General features: G+C 35.3%; 1 protein-coding gene across 8 annotated transcripts in view; it reads left to right on the forward strand.

Annotated features, from left to right (window-relative positions):
• The window catches only part of ICA1 (islet cell autoantigen 1), a 65,414-nt gene that overhangs the window by 12,557 nt on the left and 40,005 nt on the right, over positions 1–12,852 (forward strand). For all 8 annotated transcript variants that reach the window (XM_056484501.1, XM_056484502.1, XM_056484494.1 and 5 more), the window contains 4 exons: positions 1,024–1,195; positions 2,952–3,024; positions 4,748–4,871; positions 7,089–7,287. In XM_056484501.1, the coding sequence (XP_056340476.1) occupies positions 1,024–1,195; positions 2,952–3,024; positions 4,748–4,871; positions 7,089–7,287 (568 nt within the window). The remainder of the gene's footprint in view (positions 1–1,023; positions 1,196–2,951; positions 3,025–4,747; positions 4,872–7,088; positions 7,288–12,852) is intronic.

Genomic DNA, 12,852 nt, shown 5'->3' on the forward strand with positions numbered 1-12,852 from the left:
CTCAATACATGACTCAATACATGTGTATGTTGGGTCTGAAGATCTCTTGGGGTAGCATCTCTGAGCAGTCTGTGTGTTGTGAACAGAACTAGGGGTCAATATCTCACTAATGAACCACAGTTTGTCACTCCACAGGTGGAAGGTATTTTATCAAAATAAACTCAACTATTTAAGGTTTGTGGAATATTCAGTATACTCCATACAAATTGTTAGCAACCATGTACTTTTTTATATTTGCACGTAGGGGAAAATGCATGTCCTTTAGCACAAGTTAGTAATGGAATGACACTTACTGAAAGACACCAAGATTTCATTGTAAGGCTATATTTTCTATTAAGCTGTCTGGGTATGGCTTTAATATTGTGGAATGTGGAATTTATATATTGCACTTTTTATTAAATCTGCTACAGGAATGCAGAATTATTTGTCAGTGAAAACTAATCCACAAAAGAAAAGGTTACCTGTTATGCACCCACAGTTGTCATGTAGTCAGTTGTATAAAGAGAGATATGAGATATCAGTCTTTCACATAGCATGCTCAAAAGAGATGAGTGTTCTTCTAATTCTTTTTTTATTCAATTACAAAAAAGGAGGACAAGAAGTAGTCTAATCCCATTCATAAAATGAGCTGTGTCAAATCCCAACAGTGCTGAAATGGCATGAAAATTGCTACCTGCTTAAGCAACTCTGCTAGTTCACTTGAAACTCTCCTATTAATTATACAAAACAAAGTTAATTCCATGGGGTATAAATCATTTCATAATGCATTGGGAAGAATTCTTTGAAGCTGTTTATTAGGTAGTCCTAAGGTTAAGATATTCAAGTTGAAATCAGTGTATTATTTTTGAAAGTAGGATGGGAAATACAGTAATTTAGTTGCTTTGTTATTAATGCATAATAGGAACTGCATATGTGTCAGCATGCAAATGCAATATTCTTAATGGAAATGTATTAATTGAGTGTGCTAGACTGATTTTTAAAGCATCCAATTGAAGTTTTAAATTTTGTTTGTTAATATTCTAGCAACTATCCAAGAGAATTTTATGATCAATATGCTCAAAGCCAAGAAAAATCTGTGGTCAATAAAATGCAGCAGAAATACTGGAAAACAAAACAAACCCTTATAAAAGTTACAGGAAAAAAGGAAGATGAACATGTTGTGGCTTCAGATGCAGATCTGGATGCAAAACTAGAGGTTTGTAATGTTTACATAATGCGTGTTCTCTGTTTGTTAATTTGTTCCTCTAACTTTATTTGGAACTTAATATATCTCAGACTTATTTTCATGTTTTAGGGACAGATTTTCTCCTTTTGTTATCAGAGGAGTTAGGAGGTCATCCTTATCCTTTGCCTGTGTCAGTTTAAGGTGATTTGTTTAGGGTTTTTTCTTTCTAATAGTATTCAATTGAGTGTACAAATGACATTTTTTATAGTGGTATAAAATACCACGTATACCCGAAAAATATGCCCAGGAGCAAGTGCACAGTGCAGTCTGCTCTGGAGGTTTCAAGCAGGTTAGTGGATTCTGACATGGCAAAAGAAGCTTCTGAAAGTCTCTAAAATAAAACCAAGAGAAGGAGTCCTGATGTGTGACAAATACAGTTCTACTGACAGTATCCTCAACCCTACTGAGGAAAAAAAATAGGCTAAAGTTCTACAAAATGAAGATGTAGAATGTCTTTGAGACAAAGCAAAACATTGAGGATGTACTATGCAAGTGTAATAACCCAGTTAATGTCCATGTAAGTTTTGTTTGTTGTTTTCTTATGTGAGGGTAAATGTTTTGCTTTACTGATTTTCCTGCAGTTTCTCAAAAAAAATATTGACTTAGGATTCTCAGTTTATTTAGGCTTTATCTGAAATACAGGAGGCTGTAATACAACAAACACAAGAACTGCAATAACTGCAATAAAGAACCACCCAGTGGTTCTACCTATGGAGTCTTCACAATGGGTTATGAATCAAAAGAAGTGATATAAAACAAGCTGGAAGTATGCAAGAATATTTTATAAATACATAGCTGAGTTTTTGTCATGTCTGCTGTGTTGCAGACTCACCAGGAAGGATGCTTTGTTAGCTCAGGTGGGATTTGAAATAGGGAAACTTGTGTTCACACAAGTGAAATAAGCATGTTTTGGACAAATTCTCAGCTGCAAGTCATGCTCCCAGCTTAAAAGACAAGACCTGTGTAAATGTGTAGTCAAGCAGCATTGAAAGAAGGCACTAACTGTACCAGTGGTCTATTTCACTTTTAGCTGTGTAAAGCCTGATATGGTAGAGTTTAGGTTTAAGTTGCAGGCTGAAGGTTTTAGATGGACAGACAGAGAGTAGTAATTCCTAGAAACAATCTCCAAATATATTCATGACTGACTTTTTTTCTACCTCTACTTCCTTTGGAAGCTGCTGATTTAGAAATTTGCTTGAATTTTATGAAATAAAACTTTCAGTTAAAATCAACAACTTTCTGTGTTGGCCATACCTATGCAAGTTTGTTCCACTAGACTTCACAGTATCTATGAAAAATTCAGTATGCATATTCCCACATGTAAGAATGATTGATTGATAGATAGTTTGATAACTCTCTTCTACCACAAGGTTTTTAGAAACAGATTTGTAACTCTTCATATCTGTACAAACTTATCACCTAAAAAATCCCAAATAATACAAGTGGTTTGATTAACTATCAACTGTTCATTATAGATCTGTTTCCAAAGTTATTTTTTCTTTATTTTCCTTCTGTAAAGTTATGATTAGTCAGTCTTTAGTTTCAGTGAATAACTTATTTGATGGGAGAGCACAATTGATAAGAGAAATACCAGAAATGTTGCTTATTGTTCAAGAAAAACAGAATGTTCCCTAATAATTTCTACAAAAACTTCTTTCTTGTATTTTATTCCTCAGTGTTTCTTGCATACACCTGACAAATTTTTGTGTATTTTTTTCAATATCAGCTGTTCCATTCTATTCAGAGAACGTGTATGGAATTGCTGAAAGCAATTGAACTGTATCAAAAAAGGATTTGTTGTAAGTATGATCAAACACAGTAGTTAAAATGATAAGAAGGTCTGCATTATGGATTCATTGAACAAGTGAAAAGGTAAAAATGAAAATGGGAGCTACTAGCTTCATCCTATTCAAAAGTAATGTTCCTTGCAAACAGCTAAATGAAAATTTGCTTATTTGTTTGAAGATTACCCATCTCTGGAGTTTTATATATTGATATAATGCAGTGAAAACAATAATGATTTGAGAAAGCTTTCTTTAATTTTTTTTTCCCATAACTTGGTTCGCTTGTTTAAATTTAGAAGTATCTTGTCTAGGAATCATAACTCCTTTCTAAACTGTTTTAGTATGTTGATTTTTTTTTTCTTTTTTTTTTTAATCAGGATTGCTGATTAAGACTTTTTGGCGTATTGCAGTTTATAATTAAGTAATCTATGCTAGAATTTGATAATGCTGACTTGATTATAAAACTGTTCTAATAATTACTAATAGTAATTAGTTACAATCATTAGTGAGAGGTGGAGACCTAATTTGGGAAATTTCAAAGGGCAAATTGTATTAAATGTCCTCTAAAGGTTCTTTGTAGTTCATATTGTTTGGTTTATGGCCTGGAGAAGAGACTCAGGCTATGAAATCATCTTCCTATTTACTGTCTTGTTAAATGTTACTCATGTTTTCTTGAGCCTTTCATTTTTTTTTTATCTCAAGAAAGTGAGAAATAATGTTTTAGAATCAGAAAGTGAAATTGAAATATAGAATAGTAGTGTATCAAGTTAAAGAAGTGGCAGGTGAAATCTGATTGAAAGATTTGCATCAGATGCAGATGTGCATCATCTACCAAAGAGTGCTGAGTCTTCATTGGAGTTGACTGTTGCCATTTTGAAAAAAAAATGGCAACAGGACTTCAAGAGATCTTCTGTCATTGTTTTAGGCCATTCTCCCTCTTGACAGTCGATGGACATTGGTACTATGGGAGATCACTGCTTTAAAAGACAAAGAGATGAGAGCATCATGAAATGTTTTCGTGAGGTTCTTTGAGGTCCATGGTCCCAGTTTAGAAACAGTCAACAGTTCAGTGTAAAACCACTTCATCATTCTGTTTAAAAAATGATCAGTTATTTCAGGGTAAATGTGCTTCAGGTACTTGAAATACAGTGTTCGAATTATAGAATGTTGATTGTCAAGTAATCTTGCCAAGTAATTTGAAAGTAAATGTTCTTTAAAATGAAATATTAGGTTTTTCATGTGAAACTTTATGTAGTCAAGCATGAAAAATGGTGAGCAAAGAAAAGCAAGTTAATGAGTTTTGGTTGGTGCAACTTAGAATTAGCTTCAGTAAAAGCATGCTATCAGCTGAGGCAGTCCAAGTGGTAAAAAAGGACTGAAAACCAGGCTACCAAACCAGAGAGAGCCCAAAAACCCCAACATTGAAAGTTACTCCAATCCAGATGTCCCTTTTTGTAATATAACCAAGCTAACTTTTTCTTTTTAAGGAAGAAATAGCACATTTTTCCTGTTGTCTTTTGGTGCTTGATGGAATTTTGTGATTCTTGTTAAGTATATCAGCAAATGTCTCAAATGAATCAGGTCTTCTGTTTACTAAATGCAGGAATTCTGTGAAATGATTTCTTTTTCTTTGCTGCTTTGACCTAAAGTGACTTAAACTGTTTGATATTAGGCCAGTTTTAAAGCTATTAGGAACCAATTAAATAACATATTTGACAACTCATTTATTTTTTGTTAGTTCTGTCTCAGGAAGAAAATGAATTGGGGAAATTTCTTCGATCACAGGGTTCTCAGGATAAAACAAGAGCAGGAAAAATGATGCAAGCTACAGGAAAGGCACTCTGCTTTTCTTCTCAGCAAAGGTATATGGGTCAACATTGCTGTCTGATTTGCATATTACTTGTGATAATAATAGTTGATTCACCAATGTCATAATTCATTTGGCCATTTGAAATGCTTGAGGAACCAATGGATGGGAAAATTATTGACAAAATCTGCTGTAGTATTGGCATTATTGGTGGCTTCTTGAATTTTGCCTGATGCTGCGTTTTGTCTTATGGACCTGCTATGTCTGTATCTTCAGATCCCCTGCCTGTGCCTGTTCAGCTCAGTAGTTCTAAAGCTGTACTGGAGCATCTCCATGGCCTTTCCAGCAGTAGGGTTTAAAGGAGTTGATGTCAGGTCCCCCTCCTGTTTAGTGGCAGTTGTCACTCTGCAGAGAAATGCTGCAGTATTGGAGGTGTCTGGGTCCTATGAGGGAGGAAATGAGTAAGGGAATACTTTTTTTCTGGGCCACAGAGTCTTATACCTCCACTAAACAGAGAAGAAAGGATGAATGCCATCTTCTGCTTGAACTTAAGTCCCCCTGAGAGAAGATCCTAGGTCCCTACAAAGCTCATGTAGGCTGTGTAGGGGCAAGTAAAAGGTAAGGAATCCAGATGGACACATAAGCACACTAACACCTGCTGTTAACCAGAGTCTTTGATGTCTCACTGGCCTACTGTTTGTTCTAGAAATTTAAAAGTCACATTACTTGATGGCATTATAAGTATTGTGATGTTCTTTTTCACAGTATTAGGACTATGAAAGTATGAAATTCACCATCAGTCACAAAGGGAAATTCTATTCCATTATGTTTTACAGGATTTTGAGAGGGCTTTTAACTACTGTAATACTTTCTGTCTCTATCTTAGCCGTGCAGTTGTTTGGCTCAAAATAAAGCATAGCATACAGAGCACTGAGAATTTCAAATGTTTACCTTGGGCTAGAGTTTGGTCATCAGCACCTCCAGTAACAGTCATGACTGGGATCTTTAAGACAGATGAAAAGCACCTTTGAGCAAAAGTGCTGATGACTTGCTTCTTTATGAAACTTAGCTGTTAATAGAAATCTCAGTGCATATCTGCATAAACTAAACTTTCTTTTGGATATCTGGGTAAGAATTTGTGGAATGAAAAAAAACATAGTGTTAAAAAACAAGTCATAATTAATTCACATGTTCTTATAGCTCTTGCTCAGTGTATTTTTAAGGCAAATTTTAAAATAAATTTACATAAAAATAAAACCCTTTATCTTTCTTCTTTTGAGCTATCCTCACACTCTTGTTGAAGTTGGGATTGATTTTATTTATATTTCATGCTCATAGCTAACTCAGTAGCTGGAGATCAAGAAGGTGTTTCTTGGGCTACTGAAGCCAAAATTAGGAATTCTCTTATGCCAAGGGACTTCCTAGCACATTAAACTGTCTCTCTGCTGGTGTGGAACTGATTGAAGCCATTTCCATGAGGTGCTGCTGGAAACAAAGAGGAAAGCAGAAGCAGCAGGAGGAAGCAAAGCAAAAGGAGTAATCTAATTTTGAGTAGGAGTAGTCTAATGTTGAGATACCATTAGGAGCTGAATGGTGGCATAGGGAGGACAACAGTGTCCCCTACTGCCTTTCCAAAGTGTGTTTGCCAGAAGAAACCTTTAGATAAGTGTCTAAATCTTCCAAAATGTAAATGTCCTTCAAAGGAATTGTTCCAATTACCAAAAAAAAAAAAAAAAAAAAAAGCCCCACCAAAACAAAAAAAAAAAACCACCCAAAGAAAAAGCTCAGATGATTATCTGCCTGGCAGATGACTTATTTACATTTACATTTGAAGACAGAAATGCTAATGGGAGTGCTTTTTGTGATGTTTAGCATGACATTCCTGATACATCTGTGATACTTTTCCAGTAATAAATTACCTTGGGTATACTTTTATAGTTGTTAAATGAAACTTGTGAAGAGGAATGGTATTAACATATAAGTGGCTTGTTAAATTAAAATACATAGGCACAGTAGAAGTTTCTTTTCCATTCACATGTGTAATTGAAAAGTTGCTATTTGAACAGAAGGGTTGCAAACACAATATTAATTAAAAATTATTCTGTTTCATATGTTCCTCCAACCAGGTGGTAGAATCATCTGAACATACACATAAGTGAACTGTGTTGGCTGAGTATGTTTATTTTGAGTGCTAGTAAACTGTCAAGAATTGTATTAATCTTTGTAGAACGTGTTTAACATGTTCCTCTCTTTGCTTTGTGCCTTCCCCCAGGTTAGCACTCCGTACTCCTCTCAGTAGATTGTATCAAGAAGTGGAGACTTTCAGATACAGGGCCATCTCAGACACGTGGCTGACAGTGAACAGAATGGAGCAGTATCGGACTGAGTACAGAGGAGCTCTACTCTGGATGAAAGATGTGTCTCAGGAGCTGGATCCAGATCTTTATAAGCAGATGGAAAAGTTCAGGAAGGTATGAAGTTTTTTCTAGCTTCCTAGAATGTTGGATTATCTGTGGTTATTAATATGACATATACATTATTTATACAATAATCACAGGACGGGGCTGCAGGTGCAAAAGTCTTAGGAGCTTTTATTTCATCAGTGTCATCATGAGCATTCTTGCATTCTTCAATTCTGGGATTTGCTTTCACACAGCTTTTGAGAGTTTTCTACCTTTTCTATTTCCCACACTAAAAGGGATTGCCTAATGAATGACAATGGAGCATGGTTGTGATTCTTCTGAGGAGGGCATCATTGAGAAGTAGTAAGGATTGCCATTTATCCTAACTAATCTCTTCTTTGTGGGCTGTAAGGGAAAGCATTTTTTTAGTAGTATGTTTGACTTCAGCATACATCTTTATAATTTAAATAATATATAATTTTGAAGAAGATTATCTAATTTTGAATACTTAGCAGTGATGCTTGAATGACTAATAGAGGAAGATATGTCTGCTGTTCATGGGGGAAGGGAATATTGATTTTTTGCAACTGAAAATAACAGAAGAGTACTCTATCTGCTGCTAGATTTTGAGGGCAGTTAAAGACCAGTATTTTCAAAATTTGCTATTGTTGGGTTTTGGGGAGGAGTTGCAAATTTGGAACTTGTTTTTAGGTTCCTTATGCAGCTTAGCTTGATTCTTTGGCAACTGCTAGCACTAAAACTGCTAAGGAGGCACTCTCCATAAATAGTCTTCATTCAGTGTCACTCAAGTTTGCTAAACTCCTCCCCTCCCAAAAGACTTGCAAAATCATAAGTCCTAGGTGGTAGGCTGCAATTTTGCTACCAGGTGAGAGTATAGAATTTATTTAGGCTGATCCTGTCACAGTTCAGGAATGCACCTTCACATTTTCTAGTGCCCTAGAGCCGAGTTTGTTGAAAGTCTATAATGTTCACAGTTGGCTGTTTATAGATGCTGACTATCAGGAAGACTTAGGATCTTAGGTATAACCAAGTGACTCATTCTTTGAGTAAAGGCAGTAAAAAATTTACAGAAATTGTGTCATAATTGAAAGCAGAGGTCTAATAACAGAAATTGTATTAAAGTGTACATGTATATATGTATAGGCTCAGAGATAGGTAATTTATAAAAGAGAAAACCCTGTTAATTGATGGCCTAAGCAGTCTGTAACTGAAAGTGTTTGAAGATGAAAGACATATAATTGAGTATTTTAAAAGCTTGAATAAACCATCCTAACAGGAAAGGACTGGCATGCATCTAACTATGCCATTTTTTGTAAACCAAAGTGGTGACAATAGCAATTAAGAAAGGGATGGAACAAGTAGTACCCCAGTTAGTCATCTAATCTTTATTTAATGCTTCAGTACAGGGTGTTCCTGTAAGTCTTGTGGCACCAGACATATATTTTATTTTGCCCGATGGGAAATGTTTGTAATGGCAAGTTCTTGCAGGTGAAATAATTGGTATGGTCTTGGCCTCAGCTGATTACTTAAGTGTAATGTTTGATTTATTAAGAAAATGCTTAAAAATGGAATGTTAGAATGAATAAAGCAGTACTGGTAATGGTCATAGAAAACTGATTTAGAACTTTCCTGCAAAACAAATGCTGTGGAAAGCATAAATTATATAAATGGCAAAGTAATTAAAATATATGCTATGTGCAGTGAGCTGCTGTAGACAAAAACTTAGATGTGAAATTTCAGACTTGGCTTGCTGTGCTTCAAGGTCAGCAAAAAAAAAGAATTTTTTTAAAGTTCTTACAATACTTAGTATTTCCACATTTTTGCTACTAAGTATTTTTAAATATTTCTTGGCCTGAAATAAATTACATTCTGACATAAAAAAATAAAGGTAGATTCTTAAATTCTGTAGCATGACCTCAAATAGTTAAAAAAAGAGCAAAGTTGAAAGTCTTTTGAACATTTCTCTTCTCCAACTGCTGTCAACTGAAAACCTTTCAGTTCACATTGTAATGCAGAGAACAAAAAGCTCTACATTTTTTAGCCAACAAAGTAAAGAAATGCCCCTGGTATCTGCTTCCCCACATATCCCATCTGTGCAACAGGCATATCAAACTAGTCTTTCAAGATTTAATACTTGCAGAAAGTTAACTTTTTCTTTTTTAATCGGGGAAAGAAAATAAAATCCTCAAGCATAATGTTCCTAGGTAGCTGTTGCTGGGCAAAGTCTAAGTTTTTTTTTTTAGGGCTTTACAGAAATTAATGGTGGATACTGTAGTCCTAAATAATTAGAGGCATTTTTGTCCTTTTTTTTTTCTGTTTTTGCTTGCAGATCTTAATTGTGCCATAGTGTGGCAGTGTAATGCTGAGGTTTTAGGGGTTATTTTGGATCTGTAACAATTTTAGAAGTCATGCTAGTTGTGTGTTGCAGAAGATGTTATAATTACTTGTGTAAAGTTTTTTTTATTCTTAAATATACCATTGCCAGAGAGAAGCATTTTGAGCTGCAGCTGCACAATGAATGTTACACCATCAAGTAGTTAGTGAAGCTAATCCTGTCAGAGCACTTGAAAAAAAGTTTTCTTCAGAGTTCTGATTGTAAAAATCCAAAGTATTTCTTTAGTAAACTTTTTTTTTATTTCCAGTAAACAGTACTGGTTTAATGATCTTTAATGCACCTAGTGCATCAGCAGTATTTATATCATGTAGTTAAAGGACTGTTTTTCAAGTATGTAGCCTTTTATAATGTAATCCTTAATGTATCATTATGTATACAGATATGGTACTTGTTTTTGGAGACCAAAGCTAAATCAATCCAGATGGGTTTTTCATACCTTCCTTCAGAATAGCTCAGGCTAAAAGATCAATAGTTGAGTCAGTATTTTCAGAGCTGATAAAATCTGAGTTAAAACACTGACATTTTTGTAGCTCTCTTTCAAAACAATGAGGTACTTGAAAGAATTTTCTAATGCTGTTCTTAAGGCGTCAGTCTAAGTATGCAAGACCCAGCAACACTACCCCTTTGAGTGTCTCAGAACACTGCAGAGCTGCCTTTTTACATTGTTGTTTGAAGATATCTATGTAATTGTAGCTACTTGAGTCAAACTAAGGAAATAGGTATTTACTTTTCCCTGCAGAGTTCTATAAATGCTGTGTAACTTTTTTTTAGCAGTTTTTATGAACAGTCTGGTGTTGTTCTGGTTATAGAGGTCTTCCATCCCAAGTTCAGTTTGAAATGTTCCTTGAGAGCATCTAAACAGTGTTGAGATATATAGAAGAATTTTAATGAGCTAATGTCCTTTTATCAAATTCTCCACACTGATCAGGTTTTTAAAATTCTTAAATTTGGTCTCTTTTATCTGTCTGGAGACTGTACACTCTAACATGAACTGTGCTGTGATGTTGTAAAAATATACACCAAATGGCCCAAGTCCTCCTTCCAGTTCTGAAAAGGTTAAGCTTTTCCATGCATTTTCTGAGCAGGACTGAGACAGTGTGTAGTGGTAAATTATAAGACCAGGCAACAGCCTTCCATGTGCAGCCTACAGGAACACAGGAGGATGTGCTGTTCAATTTTACTTGGCTGTGCAATTGGCTTGGCAATTTTACTTGGCTCAGATGCATGTACAATTCAATATAGACTTTCTCATCAAACCTGTACATTTCAGTGCCTTCCCTAAGAACTAAAAAGTGAGAGCTGAAAAAAATTATCATGCTGACTTTAGGCTATGAGAAAATTGCATTTGTGGCATGATAGGTTGTTTATCATGCTACATTGATAAAGCAGGTTAATCCTTTCTGTATTTGTTATTAGCTCCCATCATTCTTGTACTCATCTGTTTCCCCTTCATTCTGAGGTTTGAATCAAAGCTGGAGTATGTTTGTAAATACCCATGCTGGGCTCCCTGAGACAAGCTGCACTGCACCTTGGTGTCCAGCTCTTGGTTTGCTTGCAGATGTTGAGAACTTGCAAGCTTGCAGCTGAGTTTTTTGGATGCAGTTTATCTCCGGTTCTTTCTAGTTGTAGCCCTTTATATACTTGCCCATAAATGTCATTTTAAAGATAAATCTGTCAAGAGGAAAGCAAAGTAGGAAGAAGGAAAGTTCAACAAGAAGAACTCATAATAATAATAACTTATACTGCTGTTGTTAAAAATGTACCAGTATAGGGAGTGGCTGACCTGTGCAAGCTTTCCTTAAGTGTCTTTTATTACTTAAAAGTTAAAGCTTCTGTGGGTAGATGGGAAATAATGAAAATATAAATAAATCTATTGATTAAAAGGTCAGAAGAGAAACACTGGCTGTATGTATTCATTGTAAAGGTCTCAGCAAGTATGGCTAAGATACATCTGCTGCAGCCTGCCAGGAAGGCTCAGGACCTACAACTCTGTTCCCCTGCTGTCCCCTTGCCTGTTATCACTGCTGGGCACAAGGGTGTTCTGGCTTGTGTGATGATAGAGGTGCTGTTCACAGCATCATCTGCTCTTCCCCTATCCATTAACATCAGCTACAAACAGCCCAGCAAACCTAAAGGCACTGTGGAAATATGCTGGGGTATTGTTTTAGTTTTTTTTAATTCTCTGTTACTTTTGAAAATTCTCCAAGAGCTAAGAAAATGCAAAAAGCCTAAGAAAAGACAAAAAACAAATATGAAGCTGATCTTTGAAGTAAGAACAGACTTGGCAGTTGCCATCCTTGGAAACTAAAATTCAGTTTCTGGTAAAAATAAAGTGAGAAGGAAATCTGTAGGCATTTAGAAGCTAGGAAACTGAAGAGCGAGTGAAAACACAGGTTTATAAATGACATTACCTGTTGGGTTTTCCTATGTTTTTGCATTTTTTGTCAAATAGTTCTTCTAATGGAAAACAAATTGCAAATCTCTATTGTTGCAGTTTCTTATGAGTGATTACTGGAAAAGTGCATTTAACTTTCCTAGAAAAATAAGAGCTCTCAGGAGCTGAGAGTTGAGAATATTGGCCAAGGAACACTAAACAAAGTTTCAGAGGATCATAGAATTTAAAGATGGAAAACAACTTAAAGATCAACTGAACTCTATTCCTGCCAGGATAAAATCTGTACATCTGTAATATATTTTCCAAGTGTTTTTCTATATCTAATAAAACAACTAATTTGAGGGTGACCCTCTTAGAAGTTTTTGGTGCAGTTTGTTGGTCATGTTCTAGTTCAATTACTAAAAGCCAACCAAGAGAAAATATGCTAATGCTGTTTGCATCTGCAGATGATATTAAGCTGGAAACTCTTTTGGTTTTCCAACAGCAAAGTACACCAGCATCTTAAAGAAAAATGTCTTTGGCCGTGGCAGTCACAAATGTGTAAAAAGATACTCTGTTGTCATAGTAACAAATAGCAGTGTAATTGATGGATGTTTAGAGCCAGCTAGGGTAGTTACTGTTGTCCAACCTTGAGTTTTAAAAAATAACAAAAATAATAAAAAAAAAATTTTAGACAGTAGTTGTCTCTTTTTTATATTAGGTGATACTTTCCCATTAAATTTCAACTTCATCTGAAAAACTTAAAGCACATTTATCTTGAGGTGACAATGATACAAGCCCATGCATGCGAGAGAGCACATGTTGGTATTTGTGCTCTGGATGT

This window comes from Oenanthe melanoleuca, chromosome 2, assembly GCF_029582105.1.
Source record: "Oenanthe melanoleuca isolate GR-GAL-2019-014 chromosome 2, OMel1.0, whole genome shotgun sequence".
Classification (NCBI taxonomy): Eukaryota; Metazoa; Chordata; class Aves; order Passeriformes; family Muscicapidae; genus Oenanthe; species Oenanthe melanoleuca.